Source organism: Gastrolobium bilobum, unplaced genomic scaffold (assembly GCF_033153095.1).
Source record: "Gastrolobium bilobum isolate Gb01-03AN ecotype WA unplaced genomic scaffold, APGP_CSIRO_Gbil_v1 utg114103, whole genome shotgun sequence".
NCBI classification, from domain to species: domain Eukaryota; kingdom Viridiplantae; phylum Streptophyta; class Magnoliopsida; order Fabales; family Fabaceae; genus Gastrolobium; species Gastrolobium bilobum.
The window spans coordinates 53,285-77,772 of NW_026897684.1; the positions used below are offsets into that span (position 1 = coordinate 53,285).

General features: G+C 33.6%; 2 protein-coding genes across 2 annotated transcripts; one reads left to right on the top strand and one right to left on the bottom strand.

Moving 5' to 3' along the window:
• Positions 1-231: 231 nt before the first annotated feature.
• Positions 232-6,803, top strand: LOC133309306 (myb family transcription factor PHL7-like). The gene is made up of 6 exons (XM_061510068.1): positions 232-343; positions 987-1,072; positions 5,557-5,596; positions 5,710-5,767; positions 5,886-5,955; positions 6,456-6,803. The coding sequence occupies exons 1-6, from the start codon at positions 232-234 to the stop codon at positions 6,801-6,803; spliced, it is 714 nt and encodes a 237-aa protein (XP_061366052.1).
• A 6,467-nt stretch (positions 6,804-13,270) lies between these two features.
• On the bottom strand, positions 13,271-16,192 carry LOC133309308 (jasmonate-induced oxygenase 2-like). Its single transcript, XM_061510070.1, has 3 exons — positions 15,660-16,192; positions 13,948-14,281; positions 13,271-13,519 (listed from the first exon to the last, which is right to left on the bottom strand). The coding sequence occupies exons 1-3, from the start codon at positions 16,190-16,192 to the stop codon at positions 13,271-13,273; spliced, it is 1,116 nt and encodes a 371-aa protein (XP_061366054.1).
• Positions 16,193-24,488: the final 8,296 nt, after the last annotated feature.

A 24,488-nucleotide genomic window follows, 5' to 3' on the forward strand; every position in this document is an offset into this window, starting at 1 on the left:
ACCAAGGATAAAACACAATACTTAAGACACGAAATGTTAAGTTTTAGAACAAGCATATACTTGGTTTTTTTCGACAATTACGGACACTAAATAGAATCTAAGCCAGCCCATGTACCTTAGTGGACATCGACAACAACTGTTTTTGTCCTTGTATGCAACTATGTGTACTATAATCCTCCTTTTTTACTACCACAATGAGTTGGGCCTCTTAGTCCCCCAAAAAGTTCAGTTATGGGTTCAAGTCGCTCAGATGGCTCTGCCACTGGCAAAGAACGTTTACGTTGGTCACAAGAACTCCATGATCGCTTTGTGGAGGCTGTAAATAGGCTTGGTGGTCCTGATAGTAAGTCTTTGCATCAATAGTCCTAACCATACTCAGCATCATATAACATATAGTGTAAATTTGGAACCTTGATTTTTCATATTAAATTTCTTAAGTTCTTAGGAAATATGTCAAATGATCAATCTCTTGTTAATCGATTAAGTCCACTAAGATTTGTAATCGTGGTAAAGAATTTTGATTTGTTTTTAGAAAATTATTGAAGTTCAATTTTTGGTACCATCTTTATAACAAAAATTATCTCCTGATTTTGAAATCTTTAAAGTGATTTTGTATTGTATTATTTCAAGTTTGTTTTTTTTTAAACAAAATTGCTCCATCGGTTTATTGATTAATTCAATGGAGCCGGACAGGATCACAAATGCAACAAAATTCTCCTTATCAAATTTTTAACACAATTGTATGACTCAAATTCAAGATCATTGGTTAACCTGAAGTAAAGCTATCCCTATCAATTTTTCTAAAATATTTTAAATATAGGGTAAATGTACGTAAGATATAATTTAGTTGGAACTACATACAAAGACATAAGTAAAGGTTTAATTACAGAGTGAAGTTATATGGGTGTGTTATTTGAATTATTAGGAGTAATATTGTCTTGTAAGTTTTAAGAATTATTGCCACTAATATAATATGCTTTTGTCAGGGGCAACACCAAAAAGTATATTAAAGGGGATGAAAGCAATGGGTGTTTCAGAATTGAATATTTATCATGTCAAAAGCCACTTGCAGGTTCATCTCTCTCTCTCTCTCTCCTTTTGTGTGATGGAGATCCTTCCATATTGAAAATGTGAGGAACGTGAAATGAGTAGTGGATGCATAAATCAATTTCAATTTGAAAACCTAGCAAAATTTTCCATTATATTTCTTCTATAAGTTCAGCAAAAGCAAATACGCACGCATACAAATATGAAGATGATTATATTTATAAATTTTCTATTTATAGATTTTTATAAACTCAACTATATATTTTGTGAAATAAATATTTGTATTATCTGAAACACATAGTTGAGTTTGTTAAAATTTATAAATAAAAAGTTCGTAAACATATTTTTATTCCTAAAAATGATATAACATTGGACTTTTTTTTTTGGGTACTAATACTTTTGCAATTTATTCCTATATTAATGGCCATAAAAATTGTTGAGAAAAAGAAGAAGAAGAAAATACAAAAGAAAAGTATACCTATAAATTCTTTTAGTCATTCGTGGGCCTATTGCTTAAAGTGCTCATTCAATAGGGATCCATCTTCAACTTACTCACGAAGTCACCCAAAAAAAGGAAAAACAAGAAAAACGTTTAAGCCTAAACTTGGCCCAAGTAATGATACGGTACCTTTTTTAGATGTATTTATTAATATTTGTAGTTTCAACAGAGAACCTTGGTTTACACTTTACACACTATTGAATTGATACGGTAGGGGTGTTAAAAAAACTAAATGATCCAAACCAATTCATAAATTGAACCAAACCAGTTTCAAAAATTGATTTTTATAAAATGGTTTAAAAAACCAATCCAGTTTTTTAATTTTGGTTTAGTTTTGGTTATCCATTTTTACAACAGTTTGGATATCCAAAATAACCAAACCATATCCATTTTTTTAATGGTTTTTTATTAATTCTTTTATTGGATTTATTATGTTTACCTCTTTCTTTTTCATTGATATTGTACGAGAAAATGTGAGTTAGAATAGAAAATTGCATTTTGTGCCTAGAAAACTCAAATATAGTTTTTCATATGGTGGGTTTGGTTTCTACTAAAATTATTGATAATGTAGTTTTATCTTTATGTTTTTGCTTATTGTGAGCATATTTATGGTTAAAACAAGAATTTTCATGATTGTGAGCATCACCTCTATATGGATGAATCCATGTTGATGGCTTCAATAGTGGGCCTACTCATATTTAATCAAAATAGACTAGATATTTTTAGCAAAAAATAAATAAAGGACCTTCTAATGTTTAATCAAAATAATCTAGATATTTGTAGCAATAAATAAATAATAAAGGTATTTTTTATTTTTAAAAAAATAAATAAAATAGCACAACTCATCAAAAACCGATTTTGAAGTTGTTATAAAATCGGTTTTGAACTTAATAATTGGTTTTGATTTAAAACCGGTTTTGATTGATTTTAAATCAAAATCGATTTTGAACCATAAACTGGTTTTGGAATCGGTTTCAAACCAGTTTGGATAAATAAAAACCGGTTTTAAAAAAGAAAATCGGTTCGGTTTGAAAACCAAACCGTTTAAAACTGGTTCGGTTCGGTTTTTGTCAAAACCGGTTATGAACCGCTCCATGCATACCCTTACATGCCAGTTCATGTTTGTTTTATATATATATATATATATATATATATATATATATATATATGAGGTAGGATCCTTTAACACCAGTATCAAATTTGAAATTTGATACCTCATCTGAGAGCCGTTAGATAAAAAAAGATCAATGGTGTCACATGCTTACAAATCAGAGTCGTAGATCTTTTTTGATCTAACGACTCTCAAATGAGGTGTCAAAGGATCCTACCTCTCTCTCTCTCTCTCTATATATATATATATATATATATATATATATATATATTGTAAAGGTGAAAATAATAAATAGGACTGTTTGAAGTAAATTATGAATAATTATACAGAAATCATTGTCTTACGTTGCTGGAAAAATTTCTCTTACAAAAAAAAACAATTATGTACTAAGGATAATATATAATTATAATATTAAAGTTATTTTTTTTTCTCTCCTCGGATATTGTCGACTGACATGGAAAAAAGAGAAAAAATAATTTTACCATTATAACTATGTACTACCCTTAGTACATAGTTATTTTTTTTGCAGGAGATAATTCTTTTATGCAATATGAGAAAAATGAAACCCATAATTATATAGTGAAAAGTTGATAAATGTTTGAACACAATTGAATTTGGAAACTATTCTGACTGACCCAATCAATCAGCGCAATATCACCGGCCCAATGATAATGGCCCATACTATCCCTGCAGCACTAGCTCTCTGGTGTCCAAGCAGCCTCGACACTGCTGCCATATCAGCACCCATACAACAGATTCTTTAATATAAGACATTAGAATGTCTTACTTGGGATACACTCCCCTCCTCTTTGTCTGGCACATGCACCAAAATGCCTCTCCCTCTATGCTTTTCCCTGCATAGTAACTACAATAGTGTTGACAATTGTAAAGAACCTTGAGATACACTACTCCAAAAGCTAGCTCAAAGGGTGGGAGTGCCAAGGCCTTATAAACTCCACATTAGTTGCACATACAACCAATGTGGGACTATATATCTCACGCCCCCTCACACGAGAGCCCTAGAAGCGTGGATATTGCACAGGCCCAATTCTTGGTTTACCTTTTTGTGATTTTTATTTTAATTCCACTTTAAAGTGGGGGCGGTGAGGATCGAACTTGTGACCTTATAGCCACTCAAGCTCTGATACCATGTAAAGAACCTTGGAATACACCACCCCAAAAGCTAGCTCAAAGGGTGGGAGTGCCCAAGGCCTTATAAACTCCAAATTAGTTGCACATACAACCAATGTGGGACTATATATCTCAACAACAATAGCTGCTATGTGCCTTGCCTAGGCTACATTTTCTCTTCCCCTTAATAGTTGAATTGACTCACTCTCCCATCGAATGGGAACATATAAATACCCCCTCATTCTTTACCAAGAACACTAAAAACATCACTATTTGTATGAGTTGTTACTTTGTCAACTTGAAGAGCCATTGTAGTCATTCATCACCCCCTTCATTGTTATATCCTACACCCTGTGAAACACGGACACGCCTTTTTTGGAAAAAAATGTGTGTCCGACACGTGTCGGACACGGACACGTTAGGACACGCGTCCGACACGTGATTGACTTTTTAGGACACGTTGACTATTGAGACACGCGAATTTGACCGTATCCGACACGCGGTCAATGTATGTGGATTTTGGGACACGTTTTGCATTTTTTTTGAAAAAAAAAATTACAAATAAAAAGGAGCAGAAGCAGAGGAGAAGAGACTCAAGTTCGATTCAAACAAAGGAGAAGAGATCAGTGACGGACCTACCTATGCGCCAATGTCCGCAAGTGCGGACATAAACTTCTGGAAAAAAAAATTACAGTCTTGATGAAGAAGAAGGGGGAAGAAGAAATGAAGAAGAAGATGCGACGGCGGCTTACAACTGAGTGTATGGAAATGTTAAATGTATGTGAATATTAGGTTTTGTAAAAGTTGGGCGAATCTTTTTTTAACTTAACGGGCCAAATCTAACTTAATGCCCTCACTTAATGTTACTATTAGGCTTACATAATTGACCAATGCTTTTTAAATTTAACGGGCCGGTTATAATTGTTTTTTTCACACCCAAAAGTAAATTTTATGCTTAATTTGATTTTATTAAAATGTAATTTTATAATAATAAGTTAATAACTTATACTGACAAATTTTTATCTCAATTTTTAATTCAGTAAAATAATATGATTTTTAAAAATTTCAATATATATATATATATATATATATATATATATATATATAAGTTTTAAACTATAGAAGTAACATTCAAGTTACAAAAATTTTATTTAATATGAAAACGTGTCCCAACGTGTTCAAATATGACATTTTTTAGAATTAACGTGTCGGCGTGTCGTGTCGTGTTGTGTCCCGTGTCCGTGTATCATAACCTACACCCATTGCTGTCAAGAACTTTCCCATAGTGATTCTCACACCCTTTGAGATTACACACTTAGCTCTTCCACCACACTAACAGTTCAGAAACTAAGACATGTTTAAATATTTTGTCCTTTTTACATTATTTTTAAGTCTTTAAATGATTAAGAAGATGTATTTATAATTTTATAATTATATCTTTTTAAACTTGTTTAAGTGATTAATAATAGTAATTTTTAAAATCAAAAGATTGGATATGAAAGTGGATCTTTTTATAATATTATATACAGACGGATTAAATAAAGTTACTATTGTGTTCAATTGCACATTTATTTTGAAATTCTTAAACTTTAAAAATATCAAAATTGAGTCCTAATTAAAAGTGAAACTAGATTAATTGGGTCCGTTGGGACTTTGGACACCATTTGGTATAAAAAAGAGAGAGTGAAATCATATAATTTATTTGAAAACTGAGAATACAATTTAGGTTCTAAACAGTAACTAATGAATTTGTTTTGAATGTGTTCAGAAATACAGGATCTCCAAATTGATTCCAGAGTCCACCACAAGTAAGTTTTAATTTGGACAAGTCATGATACTGATTAAATACTAAAACTAAAATCATGTGAACTTATAAACTGGTTCCTTGATCATTTATATTCTATAACTTTTCATTCAGAAGGAGGAAAGCTTGAGAGGAGAAGCATATCAGATATACTTCCGAATTTTAGTTCTATATCGTGAGTCAATAACTCGATCCTTAAACAATAGTTTTTATCTCTCCTTTTCAATTTTCATTTTTTTGAATCAAATAACATATTAATTATATTTTTACTATCACTGTTTTTAAATGAGCAGTGCTCTTCAGCTAAAGGAAGTTCTTCAAATGCAGAAGGAGGTGCAAAAAAGCTTGAGTGATCAAGTAGAGGTATTTTTTTTCTTTGACCAACATATCCTTATATAGATAGACATTGTAGCAATACTATGTCAATTCTTTTAGAAAACTTTCACATAACAATTTTTAATCTTATTGACATCTTAATTAAAAATATTATATTGCGATTTGTAAAGGAAAAAGTAAAAAATGATTAATTTTTTTGGTTTTTTTTTTATTAATCCAAATGTTGTGTAATAAGTATACTATAAACAGGATACTAGACCTATCAAATCCCATTAAAACATAGTCCTTATAAATATTTTGGTCAAGAATTCTAGAAAGATTGAAGGGAATTGTTATCTACACACCATCATGTTTTATTAATTAATATAAGATAGAACATTAACATTAGTTTTTCTCAAGTATTTTAATGTACGACACTCACTCCCAACTTCAATGCACTGGTAGCACCGAATTTGGTGCTCTTTTTTACTAAAAAGAAAAATTTTGTTTCTTTTTTTTACCCATCCTTTATTTTATTTGGATGGAAGGTTGAGAGAAGCATGAAGGAAAAAATTGAAGCACAAGGAAATTACCTGGATAGAATTGGACAAAGTTACCATTGCAGAACAATCATTGGAAAAGGTTGCAAACCTTTTGTTGCTGCAGCTACACCTCTACCTTCTCTTTCTGAAGAATATGAATCTTTGGAAGCACAACATGAGGAAGAACATCAATCAACCAAAAAACAAAGGATCACAGAGGAGGGTGTTTTTCCAAGAAATTTTGAACTAGTATCATCCACCACACCAGAATTCTACAATCAAACTTGGAATCTTTCTTGGAGTCAGCTTGCAGCAGAATGTCAATCACCTTTAGTGCCTGGCTTCTTATTATAAATTTTGTATAATTATAATAAATGTTTGCCTAATAAAAAGGATGACTATGATGATGTCGATCTTGTACACAGTGTCTGCTTGATCTTTTGGGCCTTCAAATCAAAGCATTCTCATGGAGTCATGGGGACATTTATATCTTGGAGGACCTAGAAAGGAATAAACAATAATGTTTGTAATATAATGTTGTATGAAAATAAAAGTTTCAGCTTGGCTAAATCTTGCATACATATATATATATATATATATATATATATATATATATATATATATGAGGGGTAGGGCGTGGGAGGGGTTATCAATGATGATTACGCCTTTCAAATTTATATATTGCTTTAATTGTGAATTGTTATTTATATTTTTTTTATTCGTATAAGTTTTGATGGCCCCTTACAACTTCATATAAATTTTTAATTATGAGCATCATATATTCTTTTTGTTATATAAATAATTCTAACTTACAAAGAATGTTACATTTACAATCATACCCAATTCACAATTTTTTTTGGTTTTGCGATTGCGCATACATGTCATGTGTTCATAATTGACATTTCTAGGGCATACAATGATAAAATAATCCAAAATTTGATACTATGATGTTGGCTCTTGTTATGAACTCATATACGAGACTCATCTATTGATAAGTCTAATAAAGGACAATTCAAATATAAATAAGATATAGTTAAGGAAAAATATACATCAAGGATATTAATCTTAATACGATAACATAGTATATGGGCTTGAGCCATTAGCAGAAGCACTAAAGGTCCAGAATTCGATACCAATAAGTAAACTCTATAAATAAGAGGTAAAACCTACAGATACGTATGCTCTCTCTCTCTCTCTCTTACTGTTATGTTGTCACTGTGCATACACCCTTTTTTTGACAAAACAGTTTATTATTCTTTTGTGTATAATGATCTGCTTGACTCAAGGATATCTAATCCATAGATACCTTGGAGAGAGCATCCAGATCCAAAAACAACATACTAGCTCTATTGGGCTAGACATCTCTGTCTTTAAGACAGAACACTGACACCGTCTGTTGGGAAGCAGTAAAATCGTTATTTCCACGATCACAACTGACAATGGCGGTTCGTACAAGGAGTAGCGGTGCCACCACATCCAAATCTTCCACTGGACCCTGTGGTGGAAGAGGTAGACCAACCTCAGAATCAACATCAACCAGAGAATGAGATTGATTATGATGTTGTTCACGTAAGTGAAGATGTCTCGGACACAGTCTCAACACCAGCTTCTCGAAATTGAGTTGCAAATCCTCCTCCTCTAAATCCTACACATGCTGCTGTCCGCGTTGCATTTGCTGCAGATCCCGTGCCCAAAACGCATTTGTTGAGATCATAAGGCGGATGGAGGATATGGAAAACCGTAACAACCTCTGACGATAGGAGGATTTTAGGAGAATTCAAGATGAAAATATGAGAAGAATGCAAGAGATAGAGGAGGGTTTAATGTCGGCGAGGAATGTGAGTCGTACGTGATGGAGGTTATAAAAAAAATAAAAAAAATATAGTGCTGTTAAACTGTCAAACTCGAGCTATCGAACTCGTGCAAATAAAATAAATAAGGTTTATAAAAAAATTTGTAACATAGTGCAAACCTGAGTCGTCTCTCAAGAAAATTTCAAGGATTTAAATCGCAAATTAAAAAGAAATGAAAAGGGGGGGGGGGGGGGGGTTTGTTCGCTTTGAATTATAATTAAACAGAACGTAAAAATTGAAATTGAAATTTGTAATTAAATTAACCAACCTAAGGCTAGGATTCCTACAATGTCTTTCCTCGGATAAAAAGATACCAAAATCGTGATTGATCTCAATTGAATCAGAATCCTTTTATTCATTTAAGAATCCTCTCTAAGCGATCGCCTAACGTTTAGTCAAACACGTTGCTTCTACTCATACAATCACAGAGTATTAGCTTTGACTTAAGGTCATAGGGTTAATCAATCTAATCATCAAATCTGATGATTAATCTCTTTCCATAATCGCAATCGCGAATCTCAGATTGAATATCCACAATCGCACGATATCAATCTGAGTTTGGAAGAGAAATGAATCTAATTAAAGGAGAAACACAGATCCTTTAAACTAATACATGGAATCCGTTACCCTTAGGTTGATTAAAGGGTACTTAGCCTAGCATGGATAAGATGAACATAATTCAAAATTAAAATGAAGAAGAAGAATAATAACAGAAAAATGTAGATTAATCTTCAGAGACAATTTATTGATCGTACAAACTCTCAAACGAAGACTGCCAACAAGTTTTCTAAATGAACCATTTTAAATCCATCCAAACTGGGTTAGGGTTCAACTAATGTCGGTCCATTATAAAAATAAAAATAGAATTAAAACTAAATAAATGGTCTTGGGCCTAAATAGAATTGGGTTCTAATTACAAATTTAATTCAATAAAATCCCAGCAACTCATTTGTGACTTGGGCTCTAATTTTGATCATCTTTCTCTCCGAACTGGGCTTTCTTGTCTTCATAGCATTTGTAGCCCTCTGAGTTATATTTAAAACACAACAAGAACAGATTCAATCGGACACCTGTGGAGCGAGATATGATCAAAATACTAAAGTAACGTAAAGTTAGAAATTAATGACGAAAATAAATTAAACCCAATAAACAACCAGAAATCTAATTTAACCCAAAAGACCATTATTTCATTCCAAATACTCGTAAAATACTAATCAATAGTGATAAATAAATGCAATAAAATATCCATTATCAGTATCTCAGAGAAGTACTTTCATTCAGAGATCGACTAAAACTCAAGGAAGATACCAATAAATCGGATCCTTCTCTGCTATATTTCACTAAAGAAGACATACAAGGTGTGCTACCGGGATACGAAGATGGCCTGGTTATTACAGGAACCCTGGTGAATTGCCAGGTTAAAAAGATTTTTATAGATGCTGACAGTTTTGCAGATATCATCATATGGGATACTTTCAAAAGAATGAATTTGGATGCAGAAGATCTCAAGCCTTGCAAAACTACCCTGATAGCCTTTAATGGGAAAAGTACACCTTCTAAGGGATACATAGATCTTAAATTGATTTTGGGAATGAAAGAGACATTCCAATTAGAATGAGTAAGATTCATTGTTGCTGACTTTCCCTCTCCATACAATGTGATCCTAGAAAGACCAACCCTGCATAAGTGGGATATGCTGGTTTCCACAAAACATCAGAAGCTGAAGATGGTGAGCAACAAAAATGTGGTCATCACCATTCAGGGAGATCAAAAAGAATCACGACAGTGTAATTTTGGAGCTGTCAAAGAAAATGAAGGTGGACACTTGAGTCCACCCCAGATTCGTCCAGGAGATAAAGCTGGGAAGAAGATAAACTCTCAACACTCAAGCAAACCAGTTAATATGGTTGAGTTGAATATAAGAGAAGAAGCTGTTATTCCAAGACTAGAACCAGATGATGAGCTGGAAGATCTTATCTTGGGAGATGAGCCTGGTCAATTTACCAAAATTGGTAATACCATCAACTCTGAGGTCAAAGCCGAGTTGATTGAATTTCTAAAAAACAACAAAAATGATTTCGCTTGGAAATCTTATGAAATCCAGGGATTGATCCAAAATTCTGTTGTCATAAGCTAGCAATCTATCCCAGATCAACTCCAGTTGCACAAAAGAAAAGGAAGCTAAGACTTAAAAGAAGACAAGTCTTAGAGGAACATGTGAAAGAACTGCTTGATGCTGGCTTCATAAGAGAAATCCAATATACGACATGACTCGCTAATGTAGTCATGGTGAAGAAGCCCAGTGGGGAGTGGAGGGTCTATACGGATTACACAGATCTTAATAAGGTGTGTCCAAAAGACTCATATCCAATGCCCAAGATAGACCAACTAGTGGATAACTCAGCCGGTTTCCAGTTGTTATCCTTCATGGGTGCTTATTCCGGCTACAATCAAATACCAATGTACCTAGAAGATCAAGAAAAAATAGTTTTTATTGCTGAAAAGGTCAATTACTGTTACAATGTAATGCCTTCTGGGCTCAAAAATTCAGGAGCCACATATCAAAGAATGATAAATAAAATGTTTGAAGACCAACTTGGCAAAAATGTGGAAGTTTACATAGACGATATGATTTATTAAATCATTAGATATGACAAGCCATGTACAAGATCTAGACCAAACATTTCAGAAGCTCAAAGCATATCTGATCCGGTTGAACTCGGTTAAATGCGCATTTGCAGTCCTGGCTGGAAAATTCTTAGGTTTTATGTTAACCAATAGATGAATTGAAGCAAATCTAGATAAATGCAAAGTTGTGCTGGACATGAAGGCTCCTAAAAGCAAGAAGGAGGTTCAACAAATAACGGGTAGGCTAGCTGCATTGACCAAATTCCTTCCTAAGTCGGCTAAGAACGCCTCCCATTTTTCAAGTTATTGAAGAAAGAAGCTGAGCATGGACAAACCCGGATTGTGAATCCGCGTTTGAAGAAATATAGAAATATTTGGCAGCACCACCAATGTTGTCAAAGCCAGAACCAAGAGAAATTCTAATTTTATATTTGGCTATTGGAGAAGAAGCAATAAGTGTTGTGATGGTGAAAGAAACGAATAAAGGCCAAGAGCCGATATATTTTGTTAGCGTGGCTCTTCAGGGTCCTGAACTGAGATCTCAAAAACTAGAAAAAGTAGCATTCGCCTTGCTCACCACGATGAGAATACTGCGGCCATATTTTCAAGGACATCAAATAATAGTCAAAACTAACCAACCAATACAGCAAATGTTACACAAGTCGGATTTGACTAGGAGGATGACTAATTGGGGAGCTCTCTGAAGAATATGATATAACATATGAAAGTCGGCATGCCATCAAATCCCAAACTTTGGCCGATTCAATAATGGAGATCACCCCGGCAGATGCAGGAACCACAGAGAAAAATGACATTTGGAAGGTCTATGTTGATGGTTCGTCAAACAACAATGGGAGTAGAGCCAGGATAATAGTTGAAAGTCCAGAAGGGGTTTCAATAGAGCACTCCCTACATTTGAACTTTCCAACTTCAAAAAACCAAACAGACTATGTAGCCTTGATAGCTGGACTGATGCAGGTCAAAGAACATGGGGCTAAAATAGTGAAAGTTTTTAGTGATTCCCAACTCATAACTTCACAAATTGATGGCAAGTATCAAATTGATGGCAAGTATCAAGCCAAAGGTCCTTTGATGATGAAATATTTGAACAGAGTCAAAGAAATTATGATTGAATTTGAGGAAGTGGTAATCACTCATATTCCTCAAGGAGAGAATAACAGAGCTGACATCTTGTCCAAATTGGCAAGTACTAAGAACGCGGGTAACCACAGAACCATGGTTCAACAGAGCATAGCGGAGCCGAGTTGCGTGATGGTAATCACATCGGCAGATGATTGGAGGCAGCCAATTGTTACTTTCCTGAAAAAAGGAACACTGCCAAAAGATTCAATGGAATCTTTCGAGATGCGACACTGTATACCATCGTGGAGGATCTACTATATAGAAAGGGGTTGCACTCCCCAATGCTGAAGTGCTTGAACTCATAAGAAGCTGAGTATGTTTTGGCCGAGATACATGAAGGAATTAATGGCCAACACATGGGAGCAAAACCTACTCGACTCGAGATTAATATCATAACTGACACAAAGAGTTAAAGTTTATGTGAATGCTCAGAAGGCAACTCGTCTCAAAGAGATAATCAGCATAAGTATACCATAAATACCATAGTTTTTGTATGATTTGAATTTTCAAATGCGAAAGTGCTTTGCTGTGTGCATTTTCATATTTCATTACTATTATTATTATTATTATTATTATTATAACAAGAAGAAACACATCATTTTCACCTTTTTCCTATCGTACGATTGTCCCAACAAGAAGATGATAGTTACTCAAGTAAAGGTCCACTCCTGGACTAAAAGGTGAACGAACCTGTCACGCATTTTCTAAATTTGCAATTGGGATAGGTAGATATACTTACCAAAAAAAAAAAATTAAAGATATTTGCAAACTTGTTGACTTATTTCAAGGCCTATTTACAACGTGATTGAATTAAAATTGTTCAATTAGCTTAAATATTATAATCATCTTTTCTAGTTGAAAGACATGCATCAATGAAAACGTGTCAACCCAACTAGATTCAAATTGGTCAAATTTATGTCACATGGTTTTATCTTTTTCCTTTACCATCATAATTCCACTTACCATTATTCAAAATTTAAATTTTTCTGGAATAGAACAAGGCAAAGACTTGGTTTGAGATAAGAAGAAACATGAAATGAAAATTCCAACGTGTGATTCAAGTTGTTCTTTTACAATTTCAACTGTAGACCCCAAAATAAAAACATGGTAACTTAAAAACCATCGAATTGAAGAGCAAGGTGTCTAATTTATTTAGATGCAAATCACAGTTATCATAGGCAAATGACACATTCAGAATCATGTTTGGGAAGTCAACGATTCAACTTGAGCCTTTCCACAAGGTCCTTTTATCCTAATGTAAAGTCTGTATTCATCATATGTCATTGGTGAGTATAGGGCTGGCTTTTCCTCTGTCACAAGCTCCTTAGCAGGTTCAATAAGTAAATCACTCTTCGGGTTATAGAAGAGGGCCAAGGAAACACGATCTTTGTTTGAGTTCACAATCACCCTGTGTTCTACGCTTTTGTATATTGCATTGCTCAGCACCTAAAAGATAAACATGGCATTAAACATTGATTAATCAGTAACAACCACCAATTGTTGAAATATTGAACTCAGTAAAATATTATATTATGTCAAAGAAAATGACTAGTGACATGATATATGAATTAATTGATTATTTTGTCCCTGTTTTAATTTTTTTTTTATCATTTTGCCTCTATTCTTATATTATATATCAATCTGCTCTTATTTAACCAAAATTTGACTAATACTTACTCGAGTAAATAATTTACCAAGGATAAGGGGTTTGGTCAAATAAGAACATATTGGTATATAATTTGAGAAGATGACATTTTGATATATACTTTGGGAATATTGACAAAATGGTAAAAAATTATAAAATAAGAGAAAATGGTCAAGCAATCCAACTTCAATAAGTAAGAGTTTGGAAAATTTTTAGAGAGAGTTAGGACCTGAATTTGGTCACCAATGTTGATGATAAAAGCATTAGGGACAGGCTTAACAGTGATCCAGTCATTTCCTCTGCGTACTTGAAGACCAGACACAAAATCATCAGGGAGAAGAATTGTCATACCACCAGGGTCTGAGTGAGGGGAGAGACCAAAAGTGAGGTCAGGTTGTGGGCACTTTGGATAGAAATTCACCCTTAGGCACGCACCAAGTTCATTTTCTCCCCCAAATGCATTAAGAAGAAAATCCTCTTTCAGGCCAAGATTTATTGACATCAATTTGAGTATCCTTCCTCCTAGCTTAACCACTTCCTCACCATATTCAGCGATCACTTTCCTATCATATCACAAAACAACCAATTAGTAAAAAAAATAAATATATATTTCTCATGTTGTATAAGATAATTTTATCTCATGCAACACAGTGAAACTCACTAAAAAGAAAAAAGAGAAAGAAAAAGAAAAAGAAAAAGAAGTGGGTTCCATTCATTTTTTGTGTATGCATAAGATAAAATTATGTCAAGTAACACGAGACATATATTTTCCAAAAATATAAATACAATTTTACGAGGAAAGGTTTTTGATGTTATTTTCCTCATCTCGGATAGCGACAAAATTGTTCCTTCAATGTAAAGTACTCTAAGGCAAAAGGTCCTACTTACATTTGTTATCAAACAGAGACCGAAAACCACTTAACCAAATTATTTCATGATGATCATACTTAAAGCAATTATTTCATGTAAAGCAGGGGTGGTTGAGATGAAATTTATTGGCTCCTCTGTATATGTACATGAAATGGAAAAATAAAATAAAATTTATGCCACAATCCATTTTTATTGGTTACGTATTTTAGACAAGGCATATTTTATTCTTTGTTGGCATTTGACCATGAAAGAGGGAATATTGTAATATGTAGACTCATATCATGCATGAAACCATTTGCCCCTCATCAATCTTTAATCTCTTTGACGTGGGACTCTTTACCCAATATAACCACACGTTTTACATGCGGGTGTAGAGAGTGTCCGTGTTTACGCTTGAAAAAAGTGTTCAAGAAGCGTTAATTACTAGAACATTCGGCTGCACCAGCCTTTGGTAGCTACAAGCCTCCAAGGCTGAACTTGTCAAAAAAACACTTTACTTTAAAATAATAAATTGAAGATTCACTTCATGTGTAACACGGCTTTGCCCAACACCCTTCAATCTGACAGATCCAAAACTTTCAAAATATCACTTTTATTTTATGAAAAGCATCACTTTAATTAGTTGGTACCCCACTAAGTTTAGCAACAAATTCCAAGTAAATATAAGTAGCCACATCCGCATCTAACCAAACAAGACAATAATTAGAAAAAAATAAAATAAAAAATAACAACTTAGAAACAAATTAAAGAAATATCAAGTATTTATTATTTCTCGTGAGATAAATTTATTCCCTGTACACACATAAAGATGTATAGGGTCCATATTTCTTCTTTCTCTCTCTTCTCCTCATGTGGACCCCACACACTTAAAAGTGTGTGTAGGAGATAAAATGTATCTTCTCCATAAAATCCCGACTAATCAAAATAAGGGTGAAGATAATCTTTGTAGGTACGTAGCCTTATCTTTAGATATTTATAAAGACGTATTAGCTAAAAAAGTTTTAATTTAGTTGGCCATAAGTTCAAACATACAATAAAGATCATTATAACACAAAATGTTTACATGCATACCTCAAGGATGATGGAAGTGCAGGCCACTTAGCTTGGTTCCTAAGTGAAGGAGGCATGTAATGGAGAAAAAAGTAGTCACTCCAATCCAAAGTGGCACCTTTTTTCACTCCCAAGCGACTACCATAACCCTCATAAGTTGTAGGGGAATTAGCATACTCCTCCTTCACCTCAAGTGGCTGGTTAAAAAACTCACGCCACAATTCCCTAACACTCTTCATTAACTCATGGCTCACCCCATGGTTCAGCACCTGGAAAAAACCCCACTCCCGGCACGCCTCGGAGACGCGCCGGAGGGCCTCCTCTCGGAGGACTTGGTCCTCACCGGAGAGGTGCTGAAGGTCAATGACAGGGATGTTGTTGTTAACGTGATTATGATCAGTTTGAGAAGCTTGGTGAGGAGCAAAAGTGGTGGTTGTGTTTGTGGCTCTTTGGGAGTGGGGCCTTATGTAGCATGCAGGGATTGAGCTTAGGCCACTTTCAGCTAAGGCTTGGACTCGAACCACGGGTTCTGGCCATGCTTGGCAACTCATCATTTTTTTTGTGTGTATAGAGAAGCACAAAGACACAAAGGGATTGGAGTAGTAGCTAGTGCCTTAAGTGTGTTTTTGTGGCTTGTTGTAGTGTGATTGGGAGCAACTAAGAGCGTGCTATATATAGATAACATGAGATGCCATAATTTCGGCGCCGTGATGAAATTGAATTGCTTATGGAATGTGGCCATAATATTCTATACGTGTAAAAAATATTATATAATATAATCTTTGGTTCAATTTTTGCATAAAATAAGACTAAGTATCATTTATATAATGACACCCTCCAATCATTAATAAGAGCCACTACCCACTATTCTATTTGATTTGGATCGATCTCCAACAGGAACTACCGCCAAATAATCAATACAGATATAGAGGCTTTTACATATATAATAATTGTTCCTAAATTTTGTTCCTATGTTGAAATTTAAACTCTCATAACGCAATTCTATTTATACAAATGAAAGAGGAACCAATTTGATAATCTCATAGCAGAAAAGTGGCTATAGCTTAATGATGAGCCTATGTTATGAACTTTGGCTGATTATGTTGGAAGTGAAAATAAACGAAATACTGTGATTTGCGCCACAGGAAGTGTATGGCTCACAGAATATGCCGAAGGGTCCACTAGGTGTTGGTGCTATGTGGTTTAGTCGTCCGTGTTCTCTTGCATCGACATATCTCTCCCTTTCTCATAAAAAATTGGTATTTTTTTTTTTTTGACTAATTCAATATTTATTAAAATTAATTATAATCTTACAAGTGTACAACATATTGAGATATTCAAGTGTGATGAGTCCCACATTGACTGATAATGGGTTAAGTGAAATGTATATAAGTAGAAGAACCTATAAACAAATGTTTTAAGATTTTGAGAGACATGATGTCAGACTCACTTCATATCGTTGGGCTAACCTTAGTCCATTGATGATGGTTCCCTGCCACGGACTCCCTCTGGCCCGTCTGTTAGTGGTATTAGAACCGAGTTGGGTTCGAGCTTAGCTTGGTGATTGGCTAGAGGCGGGTTAAGTACTTGAGTTTCACATTTGAGGGGGATAAGTGAAATCCATATAAGTGGGAAGACCTATGAACCCAATGCCTAAATGGGATGGTGTCCTGCAATGGGCTCTTCCAGGATTTGCCTGACACGACATTTGTTATTTTTTATTCATATAAGTAAAAGGATCCATAAACTCAATGCCTTGGTTTTGAGTTAAGATATAGTGTCAAACCCATTTGTTACAATTGTTGTAGTTTAACCCCATTGGTGGGAAATTTTTTAAATTAAATACTACAGTTGTACCAAGTTGGGTACATCATTTTACTAAAATAGGAATTTTTTATTCCATTTTAATCCCTTATTTTTTATCCATTTCCTTTTATGCCCCTATTGCTTTCTAATTTGGGAACAGTACTACCTATGACGGTAGTATCCAAAGTTTGCTCCCATTGATGGTGGTTTCTGGTCACGGGCTCCTTCACGTCCTGCTTGACATGACATTCATTATTATTTCTTCTCACTTCTTATTTTTAATACCTTGTAAGTTACATTTTCAATTCATTTTTCATTGAAATTTAATTTTTAATGAGTATAAAATATTGTCAATTATGTGCCGAAATAAAATTTATAATCTTCTATTATATTATTATTATTATTATTATTACAACAAGGATAATTAGTATATTATTTTTGTTTGACTGATTATATTATTATTTGATATTACAGATATGAGTAACTTTTATTTTTATTTTATTTAAAAAAAAAACCTTCTGCGACCCTATATATGCTTATTCTGCAAATTACTTTTAGGCCACTTTGAGACCACAAATTGCTCATATTTGTTGTTTATATATACCAGCATATTTTCATATGCAATATAATCAAGCGCCATGTCCGTTTAGCCCAAATAGGAACAGTCCCCATGTGATTGAATTGTTCCTTTTCTTATTTCTCTGTTTTTGCTAAGCACATCGAATTCAAGTATTTGAATGTCATGTCGACACTCATGTTTAAAATATGTCCAACATTTCTTCATTTTAATTAAGCTAGTGGTCAAAAGAAAAAAAACAAGTCAAGCTATGCTCAGTTTCCCCTCCTCATTTTGGTTACAATTAACTTTCAACGGCATTCAACATATCTAAACATGATTAGAGTTTTGTTTAGTTTTGAAATGGTTGATAAAACTTTATCTAAGTTTCACTTGGACGATTATAAGCCTAAACCAACAAGTAATTTACTATTAAATCAGATTTTTTTCTTCAACTAATTTATATATTTTATTAATTAATAATTGAGATATTATTGATCTACATATATAAAAAATATGGTGTACAAATTTCGATATGAAATATCTTTACTATTTTTGTGAAGCATCCGTGTGTAAAAGATACAAGGTCCCCCATATGCGTCACCTAAAATAAATATATAAATCAATCATTCAAAGTGTGACAAAAAAACCAAAGGCAGTTATTAAGAACTTTTGAAAGTTGAAACCAAGGCTTCTAGATTTGTATAAAACAAAACAGGATTGGGTCCGTGACTTTGGCTTTCTTGTCTACAGCTAGGCCATGGCTTTTCTAGATATGTACGTTAAGGGAGCGTTTGGTACGTCCGAGAAACTGAATTTTTTTTAAATTTTAAATTTACGAATATCATAAACTGAATGTAAAAATTATATTTTTGAAAATTAGGATTCCCGACTAAATTTTTTTTTCTCCTGTACCAAACGTCCCCTAAAAGAGAATATGCCTTCCCAAACATCTAATAAAAGACTAAAACCATGGAGTAGCTAGCCTAATTAAATTTGAAGATCAATGCGAATTGGTTAAATTGAGATGAATTGAAACACTTGTAAAGCTTAAATTTGATTCTTGTTTCTCACAAAATTTCCTTAATAATTAAGCGATTTATTTATTTTATAGATTTTATTAATCTCATGTTAAAGGAGATAAATTATCTCATGTCATAGAGATAAATTTGTAGGCTCCACCACCTGAAAAATAAAAAGAAAAGAAAAGAAAAAGATGGCACAGTTATCGAATGATGTGTAGGAGAGAAAGTTATCACATGTAACATAAGAGTAATTTTTCCCTTATTTTATATATACCCTTGTTGAACATGTATTATGATCAACAGTAGACTCTATTCTTCTTTAATATGATAATTAAATTTTTTGTTTTTCATATCACTTGTGTATATAAGTGTAAGCAGCTTTTATTTTTATATATAACTGGGAGGTATTTCCATTTAACTTTTCCAGTCACCTTGTTCTTTTAAAGTATAGTCCACATCGGTTTAATATAATTAATTACTTTTTTTAGTATAAAATAGTTTAGGCGAATTTAGACACCAATATTCCAGTAGGGACAACATAGACTCTCCAACCACTTTGAAAATTTTTGGAAGGAATCACAGATCGCTCACCAACAAAATCCTTGTATCGGCCAGCAGGATTTTGAACTCACGCTATTGTGAGACATGAGCCTAATCCTTAATCGATTTTGCCCAACTAATTAATTACTTTATGTGCTGGATGAAATTTAAACTTTCTTAACTATCATGCCAATCCTTGCCCATGAATTTAATATTAAATCGAACAGATAACAAACTGCAAGGACCACAACCTCAGACACATGAGAAAATATTAATCTTCCCACTCAGAGTATAGAAACACCACTAATAACTAAAAATGAAACTAAGATGAAAATTTATTTATATATAAAGATAAAATTGGAAATTTTGTTTATATAAAAAATAAATTAAAAATGAAATTAAAATAAACCAACCAAAAAAATATCTTAACTAACTCCTTGAAAGAAAAAGGGTATGTCTTTGGTGTCCTTCGTATCTCTAGTAATATCTCAAACAAATAATTCTGTGACATATAAAAAAGGAAAGTATTGTCCAAAATAAATTTATCGCACAAATGTATGATATTTTTGTGTCTGCTCTTACATATATAGCCCTAGTCAAGTTAAGACAATGTAATTGGGACTTACTAATTGTGAGAGGGTAGAATTTTTTTTAAGTGTGTACAAATGTAACTTTTTTTTTTTTGTAGACGTGTACAAATTCTTTTAGTTAGTATAAAAAAATACATGTTTTAAAAAATCACTTTCACTAACCTGACTAGTTGGCTTTTTACTTCTAAGCATTTCCATTTGAAAACAATGTCCACATTTGGATTCATTTTGTGTGAAAAAGGTTTTTCAGTAAAAAGATCTTCTCTCAAACATTTGAAAACAAATACTAAAATAAAATAAATGAATTTGAATAACACAAAAATATTTTTTAAGCGGAAATACTTTAGTGAATAAATTAGTATGAACTTTTATTATGCTATAAACTTTATAATTAGAACTCAAAATATCCCCTACCAAAAAAAAAAAAAGTATAAATTTGGAATCACTAGTCACTTATAAACTACCTAGGATGCATAACAATTTTTTCCAAATCAATTATTTTTTAATTTCTGTTCTCGGGAACAGAAATGGATAGAAAACTTGTTTGTTAAAACTTGTTTATTTTTTTTTCCCGAGATGATCCGGTTTAATTTTTGTGCCGGGAAACAGAAAAAAGAATCAGAAATTTTTTGTTTTTTTTCTTCCCGGGCATAAAATGACACTTATCCCTCTCAATCACTCTCCACCTCTACCATCATTACCCCCATCACCATCATCTCGACACGACCACTGCCACCATCGTGGCCGCTGCTGTCATACCACTAGTTCCGTCGTCACCACCCCCACCACCACGATGCCACTGCCACCATCACCACCACCTGCACCCATCACTACCACCATGTCACCGTCATCACCACCACAACTACCACCGCCACCACCACTGTCACCGTCACCGTCGCCATCAACCACCACCACCATCATCAACCTCTGTCGTTGCCACTATCGCCACCATTACCACCACCACGTCACCACTGCTACCATCACCACCACTGTCACCAACCACCACTACCATTACCGCAACCACTACCGTCACCACCGCTGCCGCCACCAACCACCACCACCATCGTCATAGCCAATACCGTCACCACCACCACACGTGCCACTACCATCACCATGCCATCGCCACCACTAGAGGTGGCAAAACGGTTCGGCCCGCCCTGACCCGCCCCGCATTTTGATATGGGTTGAAAATCCCTACCCACCTCGTTTTGTGTTGGGTTGGTGGGTCAACCAGCGTAAAAAATAAAATAAAAAATAAAAAATAATTATATTTTATTAATTTTATAATATTTCTTATTTTCATTTCACAATCTCTTTAGTTTTTTCCCAATCTCAAACCTAAATGTATACTAATATTCAGAAAATATTTTTTAGGAACTTATTTTTGCCTCAATATATTGGTAACCTTTGTAATAAATAAAGTTTTTCTACTTTATTTTTTCTAGGGGAATACTAAGATAAAAAAAATTCATATCACAAAAGCTTAGTGATAAATAAAATATTACATATTAGTAAAAAAAAAAAGCTGACTCGCGGGCAAACCCGCCCGACCCACCGCCAACCCGTTTTGATCCACAATTAAGCGGGGTGGGTTGAGGTGGGCTGGTGGGTTGAAAAGTATAACCCAACCCGCCCCGTTTTGGCGGGTTAGCTGGTTGACCCGTTGGGTTCAACCCAAATTGCCACCTCTAGCCACCACCGCCACCACCACCACTGTCACCTACCACCATCGCCACCGCTGCAACCACTTCCAACACCACCACCACCACCACCACCACCATGCCACTGCCACCATTGTTGCCGCCACCAACCATTTTCCCACCATCATTGTCGCAGCCACTGTCATCACCTTCACCACTGTCATCACCTCCACCACCAGCATCCCCACCACTACCGATGTCGCGACCACAATTACCACCGTCCACGCCGCAGTCACTGTCGTCACAACAACCACCACTATCATCACCTCGTCACTACCACCACCACTATCGTACCACCTCCGCCACCACCACCACCATGCCACCCTCACCGCCATCACCACCATCACCACCACAACCATACCATATGGAAAGGAAAGTGATGATCCAATTTTTTTTTTATATTTAATAGGAATTATTTTTTATTATATTATTTGTTGTGTTATCAAAAATAATTCTCATTCTCAGAACAAAATAGAACATGTTATCAAACACATTTTTTTCTTAGAAACTGTTCCAAGACACAAAAATAGAAAAGAATTGTTTCTTTTCAGAAACAGTGCCAGAGAATAGAATGATTGTCATACACACCTCTTTCCTTATCATTATGCCATTTCCCGAAGCTTTATAATATATATATATATATATATATATATATATATATATATATATGGGTTTGATTTTTCTCATCTTGCATGAGAATTGAATTCTCATGTTGCATGAGAATTGAATTCTCATGTTGCATGAGAATTCAATTCTCATGTTGTGACTCAATTAGTAGTGGGCCCCACATTTATTAAAAAAGGAAAAAGAAAAGTTTGCAGGCAAATCGAAGGGTCACAACATAATAATTGAATTCTCATGCAACATGAGAAAATCAAACCCCATATATATATATATATGGCTTATCATTTCTCAAGCTGCCAGAGATAACGTTATCTCCGGCTACTAAATCATAATCGTACAAAGATGAATCAATGGTGATAAAGGAAGAGAAAGAAAAAAAAGGAATTATAATCATTCAAAGGTGAATTAATTAATATAAGGAAATAAATAAACAAAACGACGTAGTTTTGGGGTGGCCGGAGATAAACTTATCTCAAATTGCCGGAGAAATATTTTTTCCATATATATATATATATATATATATATATATGTATATGAGGTTTGATTTTCTCATGTTGCATGAGAATTGAATTCTCATGTTGTGATTCAACTAGTGGTGGACCCCATATTTATTAAAAAGAGACAAAAAAGTTTTGTACGTAAATCGAAGGGTCATAATGTGAGAATTAATTCTCTCGCAACATGAGAAAATTTCTTTCCAATATATATATATATATATATATATATATATATATATATATATATATATATATTTATAAGGAATGTTATATTTACAAATTTATTGTTTACAAACTACACTATGTCTGACCGGTAGGTAATACACTCTTGAGTGAAGTATTACCGGTCAGACGTAGTGCAATTTGTATAAAAAAATTTGTAAACGAATTCTTCTTCTATCTATATCTATATATATATATATATATATATATATATATATATATTATCTGAATGGAGAAATTTTTAAAGGGAAACCTTAGAGATAAAATTTTGCCGACATCAAAGATCCAACTAGTTTGTGAGGCTTCAACATTGTTATCACGTGGGAAACATTTCTTTCAGCTGTTTTAAATGTCGCATGTCAATACGTAAGATCGTGACACACGCCCATATGCTTAATTTGAAACTTTCTAAATAATTAAAAAATCATTTTTTATTCAATCCTCTTGAAAGTTTTTTTAATCACTTAAAAATAAAACGATAAATACTTTTTAACATTTTTAAATAATATTATACTGTTTTATTTAGGCTTTTTGACCCTTTTACCCTTAATTAATTAATTAATAACTATTTTGCCCCTTATTCAAAACTATATACCAATATATCCTTTTTTAATCGATTAACTTGAAGATTTAATCGATTAACTTGAAGATTTAATCGATTAAATAGTCAAAACTGGCAAAAATGGTTGACTTGAAGATTTAATCGATTAAATCTTCAAGTTAATCGATTAAGTCTCCCAACAGACAACAAAGGTCAAATCTCCTTCATAAACAAAAGCAGATTCCATGCATATGAAACAAATCAATAAGAATAAATAACCAAACGCAACAAAGGTCAAATCCTGATTGCGTTTTGTATTTAATAGGACGCAATCAGCTCCTATTAAATACAAATCGCAATCAACTCCTATTACATTAAATTCAAAATTCAAAAAACCTCCAATATCGTGTTTGTCTCATTCAATCAATGCTTTCGCGCTCATTTGGAATATTTAATTCATTAAATATAAGTTTTAATCGATTAAATCAATTAAGAGGGATATTTAATCGATTAAGAGAGAGATTTAATCGATTAAATATTCAAGTCAATAACTTTTTACAGTTTTGACCATTTAATCGATTAAATCTTCAAAGTAATCGATTAAAGAGAGGCAGATTGGTAGGTAATTTTGGATAAGGAACAAAATAGTTATTAATTAATTAATGAAGGGCACAAGGGTCAAAAAGCCGTTTTATTTAAGTGATTTGTTAATATATATCTTTACATCACATGTTATGGAATTAAAATAA